This window comes from Triturus cristatus, chromosome 8 (genome assembly GCF_964204655.1).
Source record: "Triturus cristatus chromosome 8, aTriCri1.1, whole genome shotgun sequence".
Lineage (NCBI taxonomy): Eukaryota > Metazoa > Chordata > Amphibia > Caudata > Salamandridae > Triturus > Triturus cristatus.
The window spans coordinates 7413985-7440854 of record NC_140591.1 but is presented as its reverse complement, the minus strand read 5'-3'; the positions used below and the strand labels follow the sequence as shown (position 1 = coordinate 7440854).

General features: G+C 50.7%; 1 protein-coding gene across 1 annotated transcript in view; it reads left to right on the top strand.

The window, feature by feature from the left end:
- SPAG17 (sperm associated antigen 17) overlaps positions 1-26870 on the top strand; it is a 1802643-nt gene that overhangs the window by 700925 nt on the left and 1074848 nt on the right. The window contains exon 13 of the mRNA XM_085620708.1: positions 19263-19376. Within this exon, the coding sequence (XP_085476834.1) occupies positions 19263-19376 (114 nt within the window). The remainder of the gene's footprint in view (positions 1-19262; positions 19377-26870) is intronic.

Sequence of the window (26870 nt, the reverse complement as noted above, 5' to 3'; positions counted from 1 at the left end):
CTAAAATGGTTTCTTCAGACCTTTTGACTCCTGTGGGAAATTAAGACTACATTCCGAGGATCCCCACAAGGAATGCATCTATTGCCCTCATACCAGGCATAGGAGCAATGACTGCGAGACCTTAGCAAAACCCTGAAAGACAGAGAAGGCAGAGTACTTCTACGGCTACAAAAAAACAAAAAAAAACAATAATCTCTTTTTCAGGGGACAAACAGGAAGGTACATCACAAATCTCCAAAAAGCTCACAAAAGTGTGCATTTGTATGAACATTCTCATAAACCCTCCTCAGAAGGACAAATGCAGAAAGTTTGGAAAAGAGCATGTTTGTGGAGAGGCAACCAATGGAGAATACGCACATGGTTAGAGATGGTGGATCTAGCTGGAAGATTGAATATGAAATTGTCTGCAGAGTTTTGAACTCGTTGTGGACACCTCATGGTAGTCACCGGTGCACCAACTGCAATAGTCAACAAGGTGGGAGATTGGACAACGAGTTGCTGCTGGTTGCTAGGAAGGAAAAACAAACTTTCCTAAGAACTTTGATAAAAAAGAAAACAGACTGAAGAGTCTTTATTGACATGTTTATAAAAAGAGAGTGACACATTGAATAGAACTCTTAAGTTAACGCGTTGAAGAAGAAGGGGTCAGCGTTAGTGAACCAGGCAAGGGCAGAATCAGAAACGCTGAGTTGAAATAGGTGTTTGATGAGTCTACGATGAGAGATCATATCAACCACTGCACTTAAATCCAGGAGGAAAAGCAGAGCTTTTTCTCCAGTAAGTGTGAAGTGAAGGCCATCAGTAATGGTCATCGCGGGCATTCCTATGCCATGAAGAGGACAAAATCCTGCCTAGGATGGGTCAAGTATATTCAGATTCTCTAAAGAGCTGGAGCTGTTTATAGATCTTTACTGCGAATCCTTGTGCCGGCTGATGAGGGATGACATTGGTTGAAATGTAGCAAGTATAGAGAAATCCACACCAGGCTTCTGTAGTCAGCGAGGGTAACCAAGGCTTTTTCCAATTGTCAGTCACAGTTCCTGAAGAAAAGGGGTATTGATAACGTCAGGCAGGACATGACTTACCCTGTCTAGGACTTTGTTAAAAAGTAGGCAGCACAACGATCCAGAGCAGAGTGTTGACTGTCACCTCTACTGGAGTACTCAAGATGCTGCCTCATGTCGAAGCATGAGAGTCAGCACATGAGATTCCACCTCAAGTCGAAGCAATGAGAGGGGGTACATGAGATGCATCTTATGTCAAAGCATGAGAGGGAGTGCATGAGATGCATCTTATGTCGAAGCATGAGAGGGAGTGTATGAGATGCATCTTATGTCAAAGCATGAGAGGGAGTGTATGAGATGCATCTTATGTCAAAGCATGAGAGGGAGTACATGAGATGTATCTTATGTCAAAGCATGAGAGGGAGTACATGAGATGCATCTTATGTCAAAGCATGAGAGGGGGTACATGAGATGCATCTTATGTCAAAGCATGAGAGGGAGTACATGAGATGCATCTTATGTCAAAGCATGAGAGGGGGTACATGAGATGCATCTTATGTCAAAGCCTGAGAGCGAGTGCATGAGATGCATCTTATGTCAAAGCATGAGAGGGAGTACATGAGATGCATCTTATGTCAAAGCATGAGAGGGAGTGCATGAGATGCATCTTATGTCAAAGCATGAGAGGGAGTGCATGAGATGCATCTTATGTCAAAGCATGAGAGGGAGTGCATGAGATGCATCTTATGTCAAAGCATGAGAGGGAGTACATGAGATGCATCTTATGTCAAAGCATGAGAGGGGGTACATGAGATGCATCTTATGTCAAAGCCTGAGAGCGAGTGCATGAGATGCATCTTATGTCAAAGCATGAGAGGGAGTACATGAGATGCATCTTATGTCAAAGCATGAGAGGGAGTGCATGAGATGCATCTTATGTCAAAGCATGAGAGGGAGTGTATGAGATGCATCTTATGTCAAAGCATGAGAGGGAGTGCATGAGATGCATCTTATGTCAAAGCATGAGAGGGAGTGCATGAGATGCATCTTATGTCAAAGCATGAGAGGGAGTGCATGAGATGCATCTTATGTCAAAGCATGAGAGGGAGTGCATGAGATGCATCTTATGTCAAAGCATGAGAGGGAGTACATGAGATGCATCTTATGTCAAAGCATGAGAGGGGGTACATGAGATGCATCTTATGTCAAAGCATGAGAGGGAGTGCATGAGATGCATCTTATGTCAAAGCATGAGAGGGAGTGTATGAGATGCATCTTATGTCAAAGCATGAGAGGGAGTACATGAGATGCATCTTATGTCAAAGCATGAGAGGGAGTACATGTGATGCCACATCATGTCGAAGCATGAGAGGGAGTACATGAGATGCATCTTTTATTGAAGCAAGAGCGGCAGTTCATGAGATGCCATTTATGTCGAAGCATGAGAGGGAGTACGCAAGATGCCACCTCAAGTCGAAGCATCAGAAGGGGTACATGAGATGCATCTTATGTCGAAGCATGAGAGGGAGTACATGACATGCCACCTATATCTAAGCCTGAGAGGGAGTACATGAGATGCCACCTCATGTTGAAGCATGAGAGGGAGTACCTGAGATGCCACCTCATGTCGATGCATGAGAGGTAGTACATGAGATGCATCTTATGTTGAAGCATGAGAGGGAGTATATGAGATAAATCTTATATCGAAGCATGAGCGGGAGTACATGAGATGCCACCTCATGTTGAAGCATGAGAGGGAGTACCTGAGATGCCACCTCATGTCGATGCATGAGAGGTAGTACATGAGATGCATCTTATATTGAAGCTTGAGAGGGAGTACATGAGATTCCATCTATGTCGAAGCATTAGAGGGAGTACATGAGATGCATCTTATGTTGAAGCATGAGAGGGAGTATATGAGATAAATCTTATATCGAAGCATGAGCGGGAGTACATGAGATGCCACCTCATGTTGAAGCATGAGAGGGAGTACATGAGATGCCACCTCATGTTGAAGTATGAGAGGGAGTACATGAGATGCCACCTCATGTAGAAGCATTAGAGGGAGTACTCAAGATGGCACCTCATGTCAAAGCATTAGAGGGAGCACATAAGATGCCACCTCATGAAGCATGAGAGGGAGTACTCAAGATGGCACCTCATGTCAAAGCATGAGAGAGGGAGCACATGAGATGCCACCTCATGTTGATGCATGAGAGGGAGTACATGAGATGCCACCTATATTGAAGCGTGAGAGGGAGCACATGAGATGCCACCTATATTGAAGCGTGAGAGTGAGCACATGAGATGCCACCTCATGTTGAAGCATGAGAGGGAGTACACAAGATGCCACCTCATGCCTACCGTCTTCAACCTCTACCATGAACCTCTTGCCGAAGTCCTACGCACAGCGAATATCTTCTACCATATGTACGCTGACGACACTCAGATCTACATCAAAACCTCATCCCTTGAGGAGATTCTGTCCCTGAATGAGGCCCTGAAAGAGACTGTCCAATGGCTCGCCTCCAATCAACTCAAACTCAATGCAAAGAAAACAGAATTTCTCCTAATTTCCCCACAAAAAAACAATCCTGAGATGCAGACATGGATTAAGGCTATCAAAGCCTTAGATTGCCCACCGACCATCGTGGACTCGGCCAAATATCTGAAAATTACCCTGGACAGTAATTTGAACATGCGGGACCACATCAACATGTTGGCCAAATCTGCCAGATTCCACCTGAGCTACCTCAGGAAACTGAAACCCTTCCTAGACACTGCCGACCTAAAAATGGCAGTCCAAGCTCTTGTCATCTCCAGACTGGAATACGACTGCTCTACCCTCTCGGGTTTACCTAAGGTCTCCCTAGCACCTCTAAAAGCCTGCATCAACACTGCCGCCAGACTTCTTACCAGCTCAAGAAAATTCGTCCTCATTTCTCCACACCTGAAAGCTTTGAACTGGCTTCCTCTTGAGGCTAGAATACAGCTTAAACTAGCCTGCATCACACACAAGGCCTTATACTCAAACTCCCCTGCTTATCTTGCTAAGGAAATTGGTGGTATCCGGAGGAATCAGAAACTCTCGATCCGCCAGAGACCTCCTGCTTCAACTTGCACACTTCCGGAAAAGAAAAACCTACCATCGGGCCTTCTTGGGGGCCACCCCAAGAATATGGAACTCTCTCCCGCCCACCATCAGAATAATCCCTTCTCTGGCACGCTTCAAGAAGGAGGCCAAAACCGTCCTTATGGGTAAATTCCTCAGTTAAATGTTGCCTTCTACCAGCACAGCGACCCTGATCAACTCCTGACTAGTGTCTCTCCTCGGATTACCTAGTCACCACTCCTAGAAACCTGGGGCCTTGTCCTCGAGTAACTATAATATGCAAACTGTACATACGTGTCCGCTATCCTTTATATATCCTGCACACTGCCCATCTTTATCTTTTGAATATTATCGTGATTCCAAGCGTATTGTACATTATGATTCCTGTAAAGTGCTCTGATACCATTACGGGTCAAGTTCTCGCTCTATAAAACACAAAATAAATAAATATATCAAAGCATGAGAGGGAGCACATGAGATGCCACCTCATGTTGATGCATGATAGGGAGTACATGAGATGCCACCTCATGTCAAAGCATGAGAGGGAGCACATGAGATGCCACCTCATGTTGATGCATGAGAGGGAGTACATGAGATGCCACCTCATGTCAAAGCATGAGAGGGAGTACACAAGATGCCACCTCATGTCAAAGCATGAGAAGGGGTACATGGGATGCATCTTATGTCGAAGCATGAGAGGGAGTACATGAGATGCCATCTTATGTTGAAGCATGAGAGGAAGTACACAAGATGCCACCTACATTGAAGCATGAGAGGAAGTACACAAGATGCCATCTCATATTGAAGCATGAGAGGGAGTACTTGAGATGCCACCTATGTCGAAGAATCAGAGAGGTACACAAGATGCCATCTATGTCAAAGCATGAGAGGAGTACAGTACATGAGATGCCATCTCATGTTGAAGCATGATAGGGAGTACACAAGATGTCACCCCATATCGAAGCATAAGAGGGACTACACAAGATGCCACCTCATGTTGAAGTATGAGAGGGAGTACATGAGATGCCACCTATATTTAAGCATGAGAGGGAGTACATGAGATGCCACCTATATTGAAGTATGAGAGGGAGTACATGAGATGCCACCTCATGTTGAAGCATGAGAGGGAGTACTTGAGATGCCACCCCATGTCAAAGCATGAGAGAGAGTACACAAGATGCCACCTCATGTCGAAGCATGAGAGGGAGTACATGAGATGCCACCTCATGTCAAAGCATGAGAGGGAGTACAAGAGATGCCACCCCATGTCAAAGCATGAGAGGGAGTACACGAGATGCCACCTCATGTCAAAGCATGAGAGGGAGTACATGAGATGTCACCCCATGTCAAAGCATGAGAGGGAGTACACGAGATGCCACCTCATGTCGAAGCATTAGAGGGAGTAAATGAGATGTGCATGAGAGGGAGTACACAAGATGCCACCTCATGTTGAAGTATGAGAAGGACTACACGAGATGCCACCTCATGTTGAAGTATGAGAGAGAGTACACAAGATGCCACCTCATGTCGAAGCATGAGAGGGAGTACATGAGATGCCACCTCATGTTGAAGCATGGGAGGGAGTACATGAGATGTCTCCTCATGTCAAAGCAAGAGAGGAGTACACAAGATGCCACCCCATATCGAAGCATGAGAGGGACTACACGAGATGCCACCTCATTTTGATGTACGAGAGGGAGTACATGAGATGCCACCTCATGTTGACGCGTGAGAGAGAGTACACAAGATGCCATCTATGTCAATGCATGAGAGGGAGTACATGAGATGCATCTTATGTCGAAGCATGAGAGGGAGTACATGAGATGCCATCTACGTCAAAGCATGAGAGGGAGTACACAAGATGCATCTTATATCGAAGCATGTGGGGGAGTACACGAAATGCCATCTATGTCGAAGCATGAGAGGGAGTACACAAGATGCATCTTATATCGAAGCACGAGAGGGAGTACATGAGATGCATCTTATATCGAAGCATGAGAGGGAGTACACGAGATGCCATCTATGTCGAAGCATGAGAGGGAGTACACAAGATGTATCTTATATCGAAGCTTGAGAGGGAGTACATGAGATGCATCTTATGTCGAAGCATGAGAGAGAGTACATGAGATGCATCTTATGTCGAAGCATGAGAGGGAGTACATGAGATGCCATCTATGTAAAAGCATGAGAGGGAATACACGAGATGCATCTGATATCGAAGCATGAGAGGGAGTACATGAGATGCCACCTCATGTCAAAGCATGAGAGAGAGTACACAAGATGCCACCTCATGTTGAAGCATGAGAGGGAGCGTGAGAGGGAGTACAAGAGATGCCACCTCATGTCAAAGCATGAGAGGGAGTACATGAGATGCCACCTCATGTTGAAGCATAAGAGGGAGTACACGAGATGCCACCTCATGTCAAAGCATGAGAGGGAGTACAAGAGATGCCACCCCATGTCAAAGCATGAGAGAGAGTACACAAGATGCCACCTCATGTTGAAGCATGAGAGAGAGTACACGAGATGCCACCTCATGTCAAAGCATGAGAGGGAGTACACGAGATGCCACCTCATGTCAAACCATGAGAGAGAGTACAGTACATGAGATGCCATCTCATGTTGAAGCATGAGAGGGAGTACATGAGACGCCAACTCATGTTGAACCATGAGAGGGAGTACATGAGATGCCACTTCATGTGAAAGCATGAGAGGGAGTACATGAGATGCCACTTCATGTGAAAGCATGAGACAGAGTACAACAGATGCCACCTCATGTCGAAGCATGAGAGGGAGCACATATGATGCCACCACATGTCGAAGCATGAGAGGGAGTACAAGAGATGCCACCCATATCAAAGCATGAGAGGAAGTACATGAGGTAAAAGTAGTTGATTGTCACTAAAGTTTGCAAAAAAAGAACAAACAAACCCTTTCCCCAATAAAGATTCTATTCACAACTACCAATAAGAAACACAATGAGAGCTAGTGTATAATGTGCAAGGGAAAGGCCAGGAACACCTGGGGTTAGACATTGGGCATGGATGCAGGGCCTGGCCAGGCACAGCTGGTGTTAGACATTGGGCATGGATGCAGGGCCTGGCCAGGCACAGCTGGGGTTAGACATTCGGCATGGATACAGTGCCTGGCCAGGCACAGCTGGGATTAGACATTGGGCATGGAGGCAGGGCCTGGCCGAAGTCCATGCCAGCAGGGGTTAGTGGCCTTTGTCACGTTTTGTTCAGGGGCCTTGTAGCCAACCTTTGCTGCACACAGCCTCTGGCTGGGCACCCCATGCGTTGGTGGCCAGTGCCGGATTCAGCCCGGTGCATGGCCATGGGTCACGTCCTTTGGGCATCCTACCCGTGCATGGCGAGGCAGCGGGGGTCGGTAACCAGGTGGGTGCAGAGCTGACCCCTGAGGCTATGCAACAGGGGTTGGAAATTAATTGCTGTATAAAAAAAAACATGCACTTCACTAACAAATATAGAGTTAGAAGTTGAGATATGGGTCTGGCTGAAATGTGCAAAACCTCAGAAATGTGGAGGTCACAGAGCAGACCACTAATGTAGTCATCTGCCATGCATAACACACCCATATGCAGATGACACTGTACAAAAGGCCATCGAGCAAGAGTAGTTTGTGCATTGCAAAGTATAACTGTGGAATGTCACTGGGTTGTCCAGGTATGAACCAGGCCCATGAGTCAGTTTCTAGCTGTGGGTTTCTCTACTCATTAAAATGACAGAAGCAGTGGTGAGGGCTTGGTAAGGCCACACCACATGTGTGGAGTCATGCTGTCCCACTGACACATGTCATACCTGCTGTCCCACTGACACATATACCCTGTGTCTCACTGAAACATGTCATACCTGCTGTCCCATTGAAACATGTCATACCTGCTGTCCCACTGACACATGTCATACCTGCTGTCCCACTGACACATATACCCTGTGTCTCACTGACACATGTCACACTGCTGTCCCACTGACACATGTCATACCTGGTGTCTCACTGACACATGTCATACCTGCTGTCCCATTGAAACATGTCATACCTGCTGTCCCACTGACACATGTCACACCTGCTGTCCCACTGACACATGTTATACCTGCTGTCCCATTGAAACATGTCATACCTGCTGTCCCACTGACACATGTTATACTTGCTGTCCCATTGAAACATGTCATACCTGCTGTCCCACTGACACATGTCATACCTGCTGTCCCACTGACACATGTTATACCTGCTGTCCCACTGACACATGTCATACCTGGTGTCTCACTGACACATGTCATACCTGCTGTCCCACTGACACATGTCATACCTGCTGTCCCACTGACACATGTCATACCTGCTGTCCCATTGAAACATGTCATACCTGCTGTCCCACTGACACATGTTATACTTGCTGTCCCATTGAAACATGTCATACCTGCTGTCCCACTGACACATGTCATACCTGCTGTCCCACTGACACATGTTATACCTGCTGTCCCACTGACACATGTCATACCTGCTGTCCCACTGACACATATACCCTGTGTCTCACTGACACATGTCATACCTGCTGTCCCACTGACACATGTCATACCTGCTGTCCCACTGACACATGTCATACCTGCTGTCCCATTGAAACATGTCATACCTGCTGTCCCACTGACACATGTTATACTTGCTCTCCCATTGAAACATGTCATACCTGCTGTCCCACTGACACATGTCATACCTGCTGTCCCATTGAAACATGTCATACCTGGTGTCTCACTGACACATGTTATACTTGCTGTCCCATTGAAACATGTCATACCTGCTGTCCCATTGACACATGTTATACTTGCTGTCGCATTGAAACATGTCATACCTGCTGTCCCACTGACACATGTTATACTTGCTGTCCCATTGAAACATGTCATACCTGCTGTCCCACTGACACATGTCATACCTGCTGTCCCACTGACACATGTCATACCTGCTGTCCCACTGACACATGTTATACTTGCTGTCCCATTGAAACATGTCATACCTGCTGTCTCACTGACACATGTCATACCTGGTGTCTCACTGACACATGTCATACCTGCTGTCCCACTTACACGTGTCATACCAGCTGTCTCACTGACACATGTCATACCTGCTGTCCCACTGACACATATACCCTGTGTCTCACTGACACATGTCATACCCGGTGTCCCACTGAAACATGTCATACCTGGTGTCTCACTGACACATGTCATACCTGCTGTCCCATTGAAACATGTCATACCTGCTGTCGCACTGACACATGTCACACCTGCTGTCCCACTGACACATGTTATACCTGCTGTCCCACTGACACATGTCATACCTGCTGTCCCACTGACACATGTCATACCTGCTGTCCCACTGACACATATACCCTGTGTCTCACTGACACATGTCATACCTGCTGTCCCACTGACACATGTCATACCTGGTGTCTCACTGACACATGTCATACCTGCTGTCCCATTGAAACATGTCATACCTGCTGTCCCACTGACACATGTCACACCTGCTGTCCCACTGACACGTTATACCTGCTGTCCCACTGACACATGTCACACCTGCTGTCCCACTGACACATGTTATACTTGCTGTCCCATTGAAACATGTCATACCTGCTGTCCCACTAACACATGTCATACCTGCTGTCCCACTGACACATATACCCTGTGTCTCACTGACACATGTCATACCTGCTGTCCCACTTACACGTGTCATACCTGCTGTCCCACTGACACATGTCATACCAGCTGTCCCACTGACACATGTCATACCTGCTGGGAAGAGCCGGATTTGTCCCATTCAATGCATGGAGGCCCTGCTTAACATGCCTGTATGTGCCCAAATAAAATACAACAGTTGTACTTGCCTGGTGCCCCCATACGCCTCCAGCAGCCCTGGTCAGAGGTGCTGGTGTTGTTTGATTCAAGCTATCAGTAATGGTGAGAATCAGTTACCGGTTCAGTAATGGTGAGAATCAGTTACCGGTTCAGTAATGGTGAGAATCAGTTACCGGTTCAGTAATGGTGAGAATCAGTTACCGGTTCAGTAATGGTGAGAATCAGTTACCGGTTCAGTAATGGTGAGAATCAGTTACCAGTTCAGTAATGGTGAGAATCAGTTACCGGATCAGTAATGGTGAGAATCAGTTACCGGTTCAGTAATGGTGAGAATCAGTTACCGGTTCAGTAATGGTGAGAATCAGTTACCGGTTCAGTAATGGTGAGAATCAGTTACCGGTTCAGTAATGGTGAGAATCAGTTACCGGTTCAGTAATGGTGAGAATCAGTTACCGGTTCCTTTCGGAGTATTGAAGCCTCGCAGACTTGTACTATCAGTCTGGTTACAATGCGAACACTCATCCTGAAAAGAGCAGGCAGCTTCTCACGCCTCCTACCGGCGTGCACTGCGCAAGGTGTGAGTGAAGCTTTTAACAAAGGTTGCAGAGTCTGAGGCAGTCAGGACCTTTGGTTCGCTTTGGTCAACCAAAGTCTCCTGAGAGTCACCCATGTCCCCCGACCATAGTTGCAGTGCACCAGACTAGTCTACACTTCGGATTTCCTGCTGCCGAAGGTGCTGCTTCAGCCTCACTGTGGAAGGGGGGAGCGAAGGGAGGATGGCTCCAGTCCAAGCTGGTCATGGGTACCTGGGGGATGGTGGTATGGGCAGCCGCAACAAGGGCACAGGGCGATTCTCGCTCAGGGATCTCCATTGAGAGGTGTGGCCCACTGGTTAGAGTGGAGAGGTGTGGCTCACTGGTTAGAGTGGAGAGGTGTGGCTCACTGGTTAGAGTGGAGAGGTGCGGCTCACTGGTTAGAGTGGAGAGGTGTGGCCCACTGGTTAGAGTGGAGAGGTGCGGCTCACTGCTTAGAGGCGGCAGACCCGTAAGCAGAGAATCGGCCAGGGACCAGGGTTCAATTCCCCACGCGGCAGGGTCGTGGACCAGGGTCAAAACTGACTCGATAATTCTCGCCTCGGTACCTACTCTAACCAGGAACACACTCGGCAACTCTGGGCATTAAGCTTGCCTCATCTCTACAACGGCCCCCCACAGACGCCAGGGATGCCTGGTTTCACCTTGGAGATACCCAGAAAGGGACCATCTCACAGGGATAGCCAGGACGGGTACCCCAGCGGTCTACAGCGCCGGGACGCCCCGTTGCTGGGGCAGCTGTGCGCTTTACAAGTCTACAACATTTACATTTACATTTACATTGATAGTCATAAGCATTGAATAATCCCGCTGGCATGCAAAAAACCTGAATATATGTATTTGTTAATGCCAATACTTTGTAAAAACAAGGTCAATCTCTTCCAAAACCCCTTGAGTGGTGGCCAGGGCGAAGGAATGTGCCCAGTGAACACACTTCCCTACTCCGCCCTTTTCAGCTCCAGGAACAGTTTGTCCTGAATATGACACTTTACCCCACTCGCATTTACAACCCATACCGTTACTCCGCAAAATCTTTTACAACGCAGGGCTTTACAACACAATGCATTACAGCGCATTGTCCATTACAACGCAATTTACTACTCTAACTCCACCGGGGCGTTGTAATGGGGAATGCATTGTATTGGTTTGCGATGTAAAGCCCTGCGTTGCAAAAGATTTTGCAGAGCAAAAAATGCGGGGTAATGACGTGTTGTAACACAGTCGGAAAGGATGTTTACTGGTTGTCCTGCTGCAAATGGCTGCTGGCAATGTCATCCTTTCTTATAACGCACAAGCCTTTTTTTTAGTTTATGAAATTGCACATCTGAGTCCATTCGTCATCACCAGAGGGGTCTTTGCTCTATCCTTGATGTTGGCAGGGGTTCGTCTGTTCGAGGATGGACGGAGATGTGTGCGAGCACCGTTAACAGAAGGGAGGATGTCCGACGCGCAGCCTCCTGGTGGCCCCTTTGGAGGGCAGAGCTGCACATGGCCTCACAGACAATGGCTTCATCGACTGGGTGATGCAGATGTGTGTGAGCACCGTTAACAGAAGGGAGGATGTCCTACGCGCAGCCTCCTGGTGGTCCCTTTGGAGGACAGAGCTGCACATGGCCTCACAGACAATGGCTTCATCGACTGGGTGATGCAGATGTGTGTGGCACCGTTAACAGAAGGGAGGATGTCCTACGCGCAGCCTCCTGGTGGCCCCTTTGGAGGGCAGAGCTGCACATGGCCTCACAGCCTCACACACAATGGCTTCATCGACTGGGTGATGCAGATGTGTGCGAGCACCGTTAACAGAAGGGAGGATGTCCTACGTGCAGCCTCCTGGTGGCCCCTTTGGAGGACAGAGCTGCACATGGCCTCACAGACATTGGCGTAATCAACTGGGTGATGCAGATGTGTGCGAGCACCGTTAACAGAAGGGAGGATGTCCGACGCGCAGCCTCCTGGTGGCCCCTTTGGAGGGCAGAGCTGCACATGGCCTCACAGACAATGGCTTCATTGACTGGGTGATGCAGATGTGTGTGAGCACCGTTAACAGAAGGGGGGATGTCCTACGTGCAGCCTCCTGGTGGCCCCTTTGGAGGGCAGAGCTGCACATGGCCTCACAGCCTCACAGACAATGGCTTCATCGACTGGGTGATGCAGATGTGTGCGAGCACCGTTAACATGAGGGGGATGTCCTACGCGCAGCCTCTTGGTGGCCCCTTTGGAGGGCAGAGCTGCACATGGTCTCACAGACATTGGCGTAATCAACTGGGTGATGCAGATGTGTGCGAGCACCGTTAACAGAAGGGAGGGTGTCCTACGTGCAGCCTCCTGGTGGCCCCTTTGGAGGGCAGAGCTGCACATGGCCTCACAGACAATGGCTTCATCGACTGGGTGATGCAGATGTGTGTGAGCACCGTTAACAGAAGGGAGGATGTCCTACGCGCAGCCTCCTGGTGGCCCCTTTGAAGGGCAGAGCTGCACATGGCCTCACAGCCTCACACACAATGGCTTCATCGACTGGGTGATGCAGATGTGTGCGAGCACCGTTAACAGAAGGGAGGATGTCCTACGTGCAGCCTCCTGGTGGCCCCTTTGGAGGACAGAGCTGCACATGGCCTCACAGACATTGGCTTCATCGACTGGGTGATGCAGATGTGTGCGAGCACCGTTAACAGAAGGGAGGATGTCCGACGCGCAGCCTCCTGGTGGCCCCTTTGGAGGGCAGAGCTGCACATGGCCTCACAGACAATGGCTTCATTGACTGGGTGATGCAGATGTGTGTGAGCACCGTTAACAGAAGGGGGGATGTCCTACGCGCAGCCTCCTGGTGGCCCCTTTGGAGGGCAGAGCTGCACATGGCCTCACAGCCACACAGACAATGGCTTCATGGACTGGGTGATGCAGATGTGTGCGAGCACCGTTAACTTGAGGGGGATGTCCTACGCGCAGCCTCTTGGTGGCCCCTTTGGAGGGCAGAGCTGCACATGGTCTCACAGACATTGGCTTCATCAACTGGGTGATGCAGATGTGTGTAAGCACCGTTAACAGAAGGGAGGATGTCCTACGCGCAGCCTCCTGGTGGCCCCTTAGGAGGGCAGAGCTGCACATGGCCTCACAGCCTCACAGACAATGGCTTCATCGACTGGGTGATGCAGATGTGTGCGAGCACCGTTAACAGAAGGGAGGATGTCCTATGCGCAGCCTCCTGGTGGTCCCTTTGGAGGACAGAGCTGCACATGGCCTCACAGACATTGGCTTCATCGACTGGGTGATGCAGATGTGTGCGAGCACCGTTAACAGAAGGGAGGATGTCCTATGCGCAGCCTCCTGGTGGTCCCTTTGGAGGGCAGAGCTGCACATGGCCTCACAGCCTCACAGACAATGGCTTCATCGACTGGGTGATGCAGATGTGTGCGAGCACCGTTAACAGAAGGGAGGATGTCCGACGCGCAGCCTCCTGGTGGCCCCTTTGGAGGGCAGAGCTGCACATGGCCTCACAGACATTGGCTTCATCGACTGGGTGATGCAGATGTGTGCGAGCACCGTTAACAGAAGGGAGGGTGTCCTACGCGCAGCCTCCTGGTGGCCCCTTTGGAGGGCAGAGCTGCACATGGCCTCACTGACAATGGCTTCATCGACTGGGTGATGCAGATGTGTGCGAGCACCGTTAACAGAAGGGAGGATGTCCTATGCGCAGCCTCCTGGTGGTCCCTTTGGAGGGCAGAGCTGCACATGGCCTCACAGCCTCACAGACAATGGCTTCATGGACTGGGTGATGCAGATGTGTGTGAGCACCGTTAACAGAAGGGAGGATGTCCGACGCGCAGCCTCCTGGTGGCCCCTTAGGAGGGCAGAGCTGCACATGGCCTCACAGCCTCACAGACAATGGCTTCATCGACTGGGTGATGCAGATGTGTGCGAGCACCGTTAACAGAAGGGAGGATGTCCTATGCGCAGCCTCCTGGTGGTCCCTTTGGAGGGCAGAGCTGCACATGGCCTCACAGACAATGGCTTCATCGACTGGGTGGTGCAGATAATGTTATTGTTGTGAAAAAGTAGTCCCACTCCACAGAGGGAGGACCCTGTACAGTTGTGTAATCCAACCATGTCACCATGCTGACGTCATCTCCTCCGGCAGGTGGTTTGGCCTGACCTCGAACCCTGCTGGGTCTGGGGGTTAGTGGACCAATGCCTCCACTTGAGGGGCCTGTGTTTGACCTCAAGGTCACAGGTTTAAACCTCTTCCATCCTACGGAGGTCGATGCAATGAGTACCATTGAGTTGGGTAACAATTAACATCTGTTGTTCAGTGCCAAGAACCCCTTGGGTGAGCGCGCGCTTTGTCCACGGTATGTTAAGTTGTGCTAAGAGGCGGCTCTGGTCTGCGGCAGCGCGGAGCCGCAGCTGGGGTGTGATGACATGCTTTGAAGTAGAAACTTTCCAAGACGTCAGGGAAATAATTATTGTTGGAGAAGTAAATTGGACTCCTTTATTGATAACATCTGACCCTATATCGATGCCTCAAATAAGCGATAACACTTTGGGTACAAGTATTGGAGCAACGCTGAACGGTAGCGACAGTGGTAAAGGAGCTGGGAGTTGTAGCTTTATGTTTTGGAACATCGCTGGCTTTAAATCAAAAGTGACACATGGAATATGGGTAGAATTCATACACAAGTTTGATCTGATAAGTTTACAGGAAGCAGGGGCTATCGATCCGATTCATATTAATGGATACACAACCTTGCATACACCAGCTGTAACCTCCCTACATGGCAGGGCTAAGGGAGGGCTGTGTACCTATGTTTCCAATTTAGTAACTTTTAAAAATATCAACATGATGTTTGAGGATTGTTATTACCAGATTATTAGACTTAGGGTAAATGAAAGCTGCATAGTAATACTGGTAAATTACCACGAAATGTACTTGAGGATATTGTGAAGGCCATAGGTTCTCACCTACAACATTTACAGGAAGTTGAGAAGAAAGATCTGATTGTAGTGTGGGGGGGGGCGATTTTAACATCTCTCCTTGTCATTATGCTGACACAAGGAATTGTGGAATTACTGATGACAAGGAGACGACTCTTCCTCACTTTTCACTTACAAAATATGGTGACAGCTTGAATGATTTAATATTTCAACTTGATTTGGGCTTTGATAATACCCTAAGTACTCCCCCTGTTTCTTTTCCCCCCACATTTGATGGGTGTGGTACACTGTCTACAATAGACTTTATACTTGTTCCCAATAGGTATTGCTCAAGTATTAAAGGTTTTATAAACCACCAGATAGTATTGAGCGACCATTATGCCCAGAGTGTGGATATCCTGCTCTTTAATGATGGGAAGAGAAAGACCAATGGTCGTAATATCAGAACAGAAAATATATTATTAACCAGACGAAATGGCTACTCCCTTAGTTGGGATAAGGTGGAACCAAAAAATGTCATGGCTAACATTGTAAAAAATTGCTATCCTAGCATCATGGTATGCTTGGATGAGCTTACACCCCCAAAAGGTATTGTGGATAATTTCATACTCATTACAGATTATATCAAGAAAGCTCTTACTGTTCACACAAATAAAAGGAAAATGATCACAACTAAAGGGTGGTTTGACTCGAAATGTACGAAGGCCTATAGGAAGCTCAAGAAAATCATACACATAGAAGTAAAGGACAGAAATATGGTTAGAGATGCCCGAAAAGAATATAAGAGTGCCCTAAAAGAGAGAAGAGATATGTTAAGATTAGAATCCTGGATATCTCTGCGCGATGCCGCGGAATCAAAAGATTCTAGTGCCTTCTGGAAGGCAGTTCATGCGCCGTTCCTTAGAGATAAAGAACGAGCAACAATTGAGGCTGCACTCCCGGAGCAACAGTGGATTGAGCATTTCTCTAAGTTATACAAGGAAACGTGCCTTGAGTCAAAGGTGCAGCAATGCATCCTTATGAAGGATCTTAATAACCTGCTCTATTTTGATCTGAGCGAGGTAAATGTACTTATTGCATCTAGTGTGGGTGGGAAGGCAGCAGGCCCAGATGGTGTTCCTGTTGATATTTTTAAATCTAATGCCACCTTATGGGGACCGTTACTGACACAATTGCTTAATGCAACTATCATATCTGGATTTGTCCCATCATGGTACGAATCAATTTTGGTACCAATTTTTTAAAAGGGAAACAGATCGGACCCGGCATGCTATTGTCCGATATCTTTGTTGGACTCAACTATGAAAATCATGGGCCGGGTAATATTAAATAGATTGCAGGGTTGGGCAGATGAAAGATCAGTAATTAGCGACTTGCAGTATGGCTTTCGCAAGAAGCTTGGCACAATAGAGCAAGGTCTTAATTTAGATATAATCATGAATAAATATATAAAATCAAAAAAGGGAGCCTTATATTTGGCGTTTGTCGATTTATCATCGGCATTTGATTGCGTGAGGCACAATAATTTATGGGTGATTTTAGAGGAGCTGGGTCTCGAACCAGCTATGATTTCCTTTTTAAGAGAACTATATTTGGGGGCAAAGGCTAGTGTGCGATATAGTATGGGTGGGGAATGTACAGGGTATTTTAAAGTTAGTCGGGCATGCGACAGGGTTGCGTCCTTGCCCCTTTCCTCTTCACGCTTTATATAAATGATCTTGAAAAAGTACTAGTCAAAGAACATATAGACTTTCCAGCGGTAGGCAAACGACCAATCCCCGCATTACTATATGCTGATGATGCGGTCCTTATGGCCCGCACACCAATAGGATTACAAAGAGTAGTGACTAGCTTTGCGAAATTTATGAAGTAAAGGGGACTCTCCATTAATTCAACGAAAACTTTTGTTATGAATTGTGGAGCAGGCAGTACTAGAACAAGAACTATTTTTATAGAGGGGAAGAGGATTGAAAGCACTAAGGTTTTTCCCTACTTAGGAATTTTATTGGATCAATCTGGGTCACGGGTGCAGGCGGTAAAATCAAGAAGATTGTTGTACATTAAAACTCTGTCTGCGCTCACGAATTTTAGCAGGAAATTAGGTAAACGCCCCACGACGGAGTTACTGAACATTTACAAAGCAAAAAGTGTGACTGTAGCCACATACGGAGCAGGTATATGGGGCTACGTAGATGTAACTTCTCTACAGGCAGCTGAAAATATATTCCTGAGATTCTTATTAACAGTTCCAAAGAGTGCTTCTTCGTTTGTTTGCCGCACGGAATTAGGTCTCCTCTATTTGGAGGATATTATACAAATTCAACCAGTTCTGTTGTGGCACAGAATATGGATTACAGAAGAAACACATTTTAATCGCAAAATCCTAGCTGACTGTGATGGCCTAGATGGAGGGCTAAATATTAGATGGCTCTCTTATGTCAAAATGTTTTTATGCAATATAGGACACCGAAGTTTTTACGATGAACCACTCACTATGATAGGATATACCAGGAAAGAACTTAAGAATGATTGCCTGCGAGCTAGACCCGACGACCTATGTACGAGGGGATGTGGACTACAGGCTACATTCTCTCATATGTTGTGGAGTTGCCCAGAGATACTGGCACTTTGGGAGGGGGCCTCGGAGCACATGCAAACCTCCCTGGGAAAAGACATAGTATTGACTCCACAAATGGGATTGCTGAACATATGGGAGGCAACTGACCTTACGGAAACCGAACAGCACTTCGCTACACTGGGATACACGTTGGTGAAGCGAGAACTGGCCCGGGGCTGGGAGGGAGTGCACCCACCTCGTGTCGCCGTGTGGGCAAATGAGATGGATAGATGTATGCTGGCAGAGACCGCAGTCTTTGGGGCTAGGGGCTGCCCCAAGAAATGGGATAAAAAGTGGTCGCAGTGGAATGTGTATCGAGGGAATCTCTGTGTGTCACCTACTGTTGAAATGGAAAGGAACACACGAATGGGCCGGGAGAGGTTATAGTCCACATCAAATACTAACAGCTGTCCTTTGATCTGTCGAACATATTGGAGTTGTTGTCCAATCATGTATGTATGGCTTTGATGAAAAACCAATAAACAAATTTATTTTTAAAAAAAAATTAAGAATGATTGCCTGCAATATCTGATTGAAAGGAGACTTAGTGCAGAGTCGAGTAAGTTAACAGTACAAGCCCATAACCTTACTCTAACGACTTTCTTAATGCAGCCATATTTACGCCTGATAACCAATGAGTATGATAGATTCTTATTGATCCGTTTTCGACTGGGGACCCTGTATAGATTATTAAGTTTTCCTATTATTAATGATTCGTCAAAGTTGTTATGTAAATGCCCGTGTGATGACACCTCTGATCAGTCGACTATTCATGTCCTGTTTTTCTGTAACTTTTATTCTCTACAAAGGAAAAGGTGGATAATCCCAGTTGTAAAAACATTTGGATTGAGGCTATGTCGTCCAGCTTTTTTCGGCTTTACAACAGCTAGACACAGTATTTGCTGTTGCCTCTGTTACCGCTTTTTAAAAAAAGTGTTTTTAAGCATAGGAAAACGATTATTACATGATATCTTGATAATGAATAGTTGTATATAAAAATGGAATTTATTGTAATTTTTTATCCTGTACAGAATGTTTTATAAGAATTTTTACTCTGTGCTTTTATGGTTATTAAGATGTAACTGAATAAAGTAATTTTGTTTGTTTTGTTCTTTGACTGGTGTCTTGTTTTATTTTATTCAGAACCTTTACAATGCCTTCCTCGTGGAAGGTGCGGAGCAGAAACCCACCCTGAGCAAGTGGCCGCAGCTGGTGAATTGCCACGACCGACTCTCTCAGAAGAAGTTCCAGCTGAAGGTGAGGGTGGATTCTCAAACCTCTGAGGTGGTGAAGGTGAGGGTGGATTCTCAAACCTCTGAGGTGGTGAAGGTGAGGGTGGATTCTCGAACCTCTGAGGTGGTGAAGGTGAGGGTGGATTCTCGAACCTCTGAGGTGGTGAAGGAGAGGGTGGATTCTGAAACCTCTGAGGTGGTGAAGGTGAGGGTGGATAATCGAACCTCTGAGGTGGAGAAGGTGAGGGTGGATTCTCAAACCTCTGAGGTGGTGACGGTGAGGGTGGATTCTCAAACCTCTGAGGTAGTGAAGGTGAGGGTGGATTCTCAAACCTCTGAGATGGTGATGGGAATGTGCAGCTGCAGCAGATGGCCAAAGGGCTGCACAGATCGAGCAATGTCATATACCTAATGCAGGGCGCCTTAGATCCACACGCATGCTGGTGGCACAGAGTACTGTGCCATGAACCAGGTATCTTGCCAAGTAAATCCCCCGGGGTTGTCATGTTGGGTGTGTGGGCGCTGCCCATCAGGAGAGTGTTTGGTACTTCATATGTTTTCCTTGAAAATCTTACGCCACCCTCCTCGTCCTGCTGCAGGATGATTTGAAGGCGCCGTTGGACTAGCCATGTGGGAAACACGTGTGAATCCCACGAGGCAGAGAACCAGGGAGGGGCCTTCTTTTAGTGGTGGAGGAAAGGAGGGGTCCAGCCTGGCAAACCGCCCTGACATGCACACAATCTTCTTGTGAACTAACCCTCTTGGGCAGGCCGTCTGTACATGCCCCCCCTCCCTTGTCAGCTATGAGGCTCGACTGGACACGCTGTCCGAGGCCTCGTGCAGCTTCTGTCACGCACCTGTTTGGGGGGAACGGAGAGCAGCTATCAAGAGTGGGCCGCTTTGGACAGGAGTATGACATGCATGATGAAGCTAGTCGTACCCCTGCCCTGAGTGCCTGACTTCATGTGAAACTGGTACCCCCCACATTTATTTTATCCCTGACGTCATACTAAACTAGCGCGTGCACAGAGGCCTAGCTCTGTCCTCGATGATGCGGGGGGCACTGAGTGCGACCTCTCGATGGGCAGTGACTCCTGTGCATTGCATAGAGCCGCGGCTCCCGTCTCTCTGTCAGTGACAGGGCTGTCTCTGTCTACTGACCCGGCCTCTGTCCTCAATGATGCATGGGGCACTGAGTGAGTCCTCTCAATGGGCAGTGACTCCTGTGCATTGCATAGAGCCGCGGCTCCCGTCTCTCTGTCAGTGCGAGGACTGTCTACTGACCCGGCCTCTGTCCTCGATGATGCGAGGGGCACTGAGTGCGACCTCTCAAGGGGCAGTGACTCCTGTGCATTGCATAGAGCCGCGGCTCCCGTCTCTCTGTCAGTGAGAGGGCTGTCTACTGACCCGGCCTCTGTCCTCGATGATGCGGGGGGCACTGAGTGCGACCTCTCGATGGGCAGTGACTCCTGTGCATTGCATAGAGCCGCGGCTCCCGTCTCTCTGTCAGTGACAGGGCTGTCTCTGTCTACTGACCCGGCCTCTGTCCTCGATGATGCGAGGGGCACTGAGTGCGACCTCTCAATGGGCAGTGACTCCTGTGCATTGCATAGAGCCGTGGCTTCCGTCTATGTGTCAGTGACAGGGCTGTCTACTGACGCGGCCTCTTCCTCGATGATGCGAGGGGCACTGAGTGCGACCTCTCAAGGGGCAGTGACTCCTGTGCATTGCATAGAGCCACGGCTCCCGTCTCTCTGTCAGTGAGAGGGCTGTCTACTGACCCGGCCTCTGTCCTCGATGATGCGAGGGGCACTGAGTGCGACCTCTCAATGGCAGTGACTTCTGTGCATTGCATAGAGCCGCGGCTCCCGTCTCTCTGTCAGTGAGAGGGCTGTCTCTGTCTACTGACCCGGCCTCTGTCCTCGATGATGCGAGGGGCACTGAGTGCGAGCTCTCAATGGGCAGTGACTCCTGTGCATTGCATAGAGCCGCGGCTCCCGTCTCTCTGTCAGTGAGAGGGCTGTCTACTGACCCGGCCTCTGTCCTCGATGATGCGGGGGGCACTGAGTGCGACCTCTCGATGGGCAGTGACTCCTGTGCATTGCATAGAGCCGCGGCTCCCGTCTCTCTGTCAGTGACAGGGCTGTCTACTGACCCGGCCTCTGTCCTCGATGATGCGAGGGGCACTGAGTGCGACCTCTCAAGGGGCAGTGACTCCTGTGCATTGCATAGAGCCACGGCTCCCGTCTCTCTGTCAGTGAGAGGGCTGTCTACTGACCCGGCCTCTGTCCTCGATGATGCGAGGGGCACTGAGTGCGACCTCTCAATGGCAGTGACTTCTGTGCATTGCATAGAGCCGCGGCTCCCGTCTCTCTGTCAGTGAGAGGGCTGTCTACTGACCCGGCCTCTGTCCTCGATGATGCGGGGGGCACTGAGTGCGACCTCTCGATGGGCAGTGACTCCTGTGCATTGCATAGAGCCGCGGCTCCCGTCTCTCTGTCAGTGACAGGGCTGTCTACTGACCCGGCCTCTGTCCTCGATGATGCGAGGGGCACTGAGTGCGACCTCTCAAGGGGCAGTGACTCCTGTGCATTGCATAGAGCCACGGCTCCCGTCTCTCTGTCAGTGAGAGGGCTGTCTACTGACCCGGCCTCTGTCCTCGATGATGCGAGGGGCACTGAGTGCGACCTCTCAATGGCAGTGACTTCTGTGCATTGCATAGAGCCGCGGCTCCCGTCTCTCTGTCAGTGAGAGGGCTGTCTACTGACCCGGCCTCTGTCCTCGATGATGCGAGGGGCACTGAGGGCGACCTCTCGATGGGCAGTGACTCCTGTGCATTGCATAGAGCCGCGGCTCCCGTCTCTCTGTCAGTGAGAGGGCTGTCTACTGACCCGGCCTCTGTCCTCGATGATGCGAGGGGCACTGAGGGCGACCTCTCAATGGGCAGTGACTCCTGTGCATTGCATAGAGCCGCGGCTCCCGTCTCTCTGTCAGTGCGAGGGCTGTCTACTGACCCGGCCTCTGTCCTCGATGATGCGAGGGGCACTGAGGGCGACCTCTCAATGGACAGTGACTCCTGTGCATTGCATAGAGCCGCGGCTCCCGTCTCTCTGTCAGTGAGAGAGCTGTCTACTGACCCGGCCTCTGTCCTCGATGATGCGAGGGGCACTGAGTGCGACCTCTCAAGGGGCAGTGACTCCTGTGCATTGCATAGAGCCGCGGCTCCCGTCTCTCTGTCAGTGACAGGGCTGTCTACTGACCCGGCCTCTGTCCTCGATGATGCAAGGGGCACTGAAGGCGACCTCTCAAGGGGCAGTGACTCCTGTGCATTGCATAGAGCCGCGGCTCCCGTCTTTCTGTCAGTGACAGGGCTGTCTACTGACCCGGCCTCTGTCCTCAATGATGCATGGGGCACTGAGTGAGTCCTCTCAATGGGCAGTGACTCCTGTGCATTGCATAGAGCCGCGGCTCCCGTCTCTCTGTCAGTGCGAGGACTGTCTACTGACCCGGCCTCTGTCCTCGATGATGCGAGGGGCACTGAGTGCGACCTCTCAATGGGCAGTGACTCCTGTGCATTGCATAGAGCCGCGGCTCCCGTCTCTCTGTCAGTGACAGGGCTGTCTACTGACCCGGCCTCTGTCCTCGATGATGCGAGGGGCACTGAGTGCGAGCTCTCAATGGGCAGTGACTCCTGTGCATTGCATAGAGCCGCGGCTCCCGTCTCTCTGTCAGTGACAGGGCTGTCTCTGTCTACTGACCCGGCCTCTGTCCTCGATGATGCGAGGGGCACTGAGTGCGACCTCTCAATGGGCAGTGACTCCTGTGCATTGCATAGAGCCGCGGCTCCCGTCTCTCTGTCAGTGAGAGGGCTGTCTACTGACCCGGCCTCTGTCCTCGATGATGCGAGGGGCACTGAGTGCGACCTCTCAATGGGCAGTGACTCCTGTGCATTGCATAGAGCCGCGGCTCCCGTCTCTCTGTCAGTGACAGGGCTGTCTCTGTCTACTGACCCGGCCTCTGTCCTCGATGATGCGAGGGGCACTGAGTGGGACCTCTCAATGGGCAGTGACTCCTGTGCATTGCATAGAGCCGTGGCTTCCGTCTCTCTGTCAGTGACAGGGCTGTCTACTGACCCGGCCTCTGTCCTCAATGATGCATGGGGCACTGAGTGAGTCCTCTCAATGGGCAGTGACTCCTGTGCATTGCATAGAGCCACGGCTCCCGTCTCTCTGTCAGTGCGAGGACTGTCTACTGACCCGGCCTCTGTCCTCGATGATGCGAGGGGCACTGAGTGCGACCTCTCAATGGGCAGTGACTCCTGTGCATTGCATAGAGCCGCGGCTCCCGTCTCTCTGTCAGTGACAGGGCTGTCTACTGACCCGGCCTCTGTCCTCGATGATGCGAGGGGCACTGAGTGCGAGCTCTCAATGGGCAGTGACTCCTGTGCATTGCATAGAGCCGCGGCTCCCGTCTCTCTGTCAGTGACAGGGCTGTCTCTGTCTACTGACCCGGCCTCTCTCCTCGATGATGCGGGGGGCACTGAGTGCGAGCTCTCAATGGGCAGGAACTCCTGTGCATTGCATAGAGCCGCGGCTCCCGTCTCTCTGTTAGTGACAGGGCTGTCTACTGACCCGGCCTCTGTCCTCGATGATGCGAGGGGCACTGAGTGCGACCTCTCAAGGGGCAGTGACTCCTGTGCATTGCATAGAGCCGTGGCTTCCGTATCTCTGTCAGTGAGAGGGCTGTCTACTGACCCGGCCTCTGTCCTCGATGATGCGAGGGGCACTGAGTGCGACCTCTCAAGGGGCAGTGACTCCTGTGCATTGCATAGAGCCGCGGCTCCCGTCTCTCTGTCAGTGACAGGGCTGTCTACTGACCCGGCCTCTGTCCTCAATGATGCGAGGGGCACTGAGTGCGACCTCTCAATGGGCAGTGACTCCTGTGCATTGCATAGAGCCGCGGCTCCCGTCTCTCTGTCAGTGACAGGGCTGTCTACTGACCCGGCCTCTGTCCTTGATGATGCGAGGGGCACTGAGGGCGACCTCTCAATGGACAGTGACTCCTGTGCATTGCATAGAGCCGCGGCTCCCGTCTCTCTGTCAGTGAGAGGGCTGTCTACTGACCCGGCCTCTGTCCTCGATGATGCGAGGGGCACTGAGTGCGACCTCTCAAGGGGCAGTGACTCCTGTGCATTGCATAGAGCCACGGCTCCCGTCTCTCTGTCAGTGAGAGGGCTGTCTACTGACCCGGCCTCTGTCCTCGATGATGCGAGGGGCACTGAGTGCGACCTCTCAATGGCAGTGACTTCTGTGCATTGCATAGAGCCGCGGCTCCCGTCTCTCTGTCAGTGAGAGGGCTGTCTACTGACCCGGCCTCTGTCCTCGATGATGCGAGGGGCACTGAGGGCGACCTCTCGATGGGCAGTGACTCCTGTGCATTGCATAGAGCCGCGGCTCCCGTCTCTCTGTCAGTGAGAGGGCTGTCTACTGACCCGGCCTCTGTCCTCGATGATGCGAGGGGCACTGAGGGCGACCTCTCAATGGGCAGTGACTCCTGTGCATTGCATAGAGCCGCGGCTCCCGTCTCTCTGTCAGTGCGAGGGCTGTCTACTGACCCGGCCTCTGTCCTCGATGATGCGAGGGGCACTGAGGGCGACCTCTCAATGGACAGTGACTCCTGTGCATTGCATAGAGCCGCGGCTCCCGTCTCTCTGTCAGTGAGAGAGCTGTCTACTGACCCGGCCTCTGTCCTCGATGATGCGAGGGGCACTGAGTGCGACCTCTCAAGGGGCAGTGACTCCTGTGCATTGCATAGAGCCGCGGCTCCCGTCTCTCTGTCAGTGACAGGGCTGTCTACTGACCCGGCCTCTGTCCTCGATGATGCAAGGGGCACTGAAGGCGACCTCTCAAGGGGCAGTGACTCCTGTGCATTGCATAGAGCCGCGGCTCCCGTCTTTCTGTCAGTGACAGGGCTGTCTACTGACCCGGCCTCTGTCATCAATGATGCATGGGGCACTGAGTGAGTCCTCTCAATGGGCAGTGACTCCTGTGCATTGCATAGAGCCGCGGCTCCCGTCTCCCTGTCAGTGCGAGGACTGTCTACTGACCCGGCCTCTGTCCTCGATGATGCGAGGGGCACTGAGTGCGACCTCTCAATGGGCAGTGACTCCTGTGCATTGCATAGAGCCGCGGCTCCCGTCTCTCTGTCAGTGACAGGGCTGTCTACTGACCCGGCCTCTGTCCTCGATGATGCGAGGGGCACTGAGTGCGAGCTCTCAATGGGCAGTGACTCCTGTGCATTGCATAGAGCCGCGGCTCCCGTCTCTCTGTCAGTGACAGGGCTGTCTCTGTCTACTGACCCGGCCTCTGTCCTCGATGATGCGAGGGGCACTGAGTGCGACCTCTCAATGGGCAGTGACTCCTGTGCATTGCATAGAGCCGCGGCTCCCGTCTCTCTGTCAGTGAGAGGGCTGTCTACTGACCCGGCCTCTGTCCTCGATGATGCGAGGGGCACTGAGTGCGACCTCTCAATGGGCAGTGACTCCTGTGCATTGCATAGAGCCGCGGCTCCCGTCTCTCTGTCAGTGACAGGGCTGTCTCTGTCTACTGACCCGGCCTCTGTCCTCGATGATGCGAGGGGCACTGAGTGGGACCTCTCAATGGGCAGTGACTCCTGTGCATTGCATAGAGCCGTGGCTTCCGTCTCTCTGTCAGTGACAGGGCTGTCTACTGACCCGGCCTCTGTCCTCAATGATGCATGGGGCACTGAGTGAGTCCTCTCAATGGGCAGTGACTCCTGTGCATTGCATAGAGCCACGGCTCCCGTCTCTCTGTCAGTGCGAGGACTGTCTACTGACCCGGCCTCTGTCCTCGATGATGCGAGGGGCACTGAGTGCGACCTCTCAATGGGCAGTGACTCCTGTGCATTGCATAGAGCCGCGGCTCCCGTCTCTCTGTCAGTGACAGGGCTGTCTACTGACCCGGCCTCTGTCCTCGATGATGCGAGGGGCACTGAGTGCGAGCTCTCAATGGGCAGTGACTCCTGTGCATTGCATAGAGCCGCGGCTCCCGTCTCTCTGTCAGTGACAGGGCTGTCTCTGTCTACTGACCCGGCCTCTCTCCTCGATGATGCGGGGGGCACTGAGTGCGAGCTCTCAATGGGCAGGGACTCCTGTGCATTGCATAGAGCCGCGGCTCCCGTCTCTCTGTTAGTGACAGGGCTGTCTACTGACCCGGCCTCTGTCCTCGATGATGCGAGGGGCACTGAGTGCGACCTCTCAAGGGGCAGTGACTCCTGTGCATTGCATAGAGCCGTGGCTTCCGTATCTCTGTCAGTGAGAGGGCTGTCTACTGACCCGGCCTCTGTCCTCGATGATGCGAGGGGCACTGAGTGCGACCTCTCAAGGGGCAGTGACTCCTGTGCATTGCATAGAGCCGCGGCTCCCGTCTCTCTGTCAGTGACAGGGCTGTCTACTGACCCGGCCTCTGTCCTCAATGATGCGAGGGGCACTGAGTGCGAC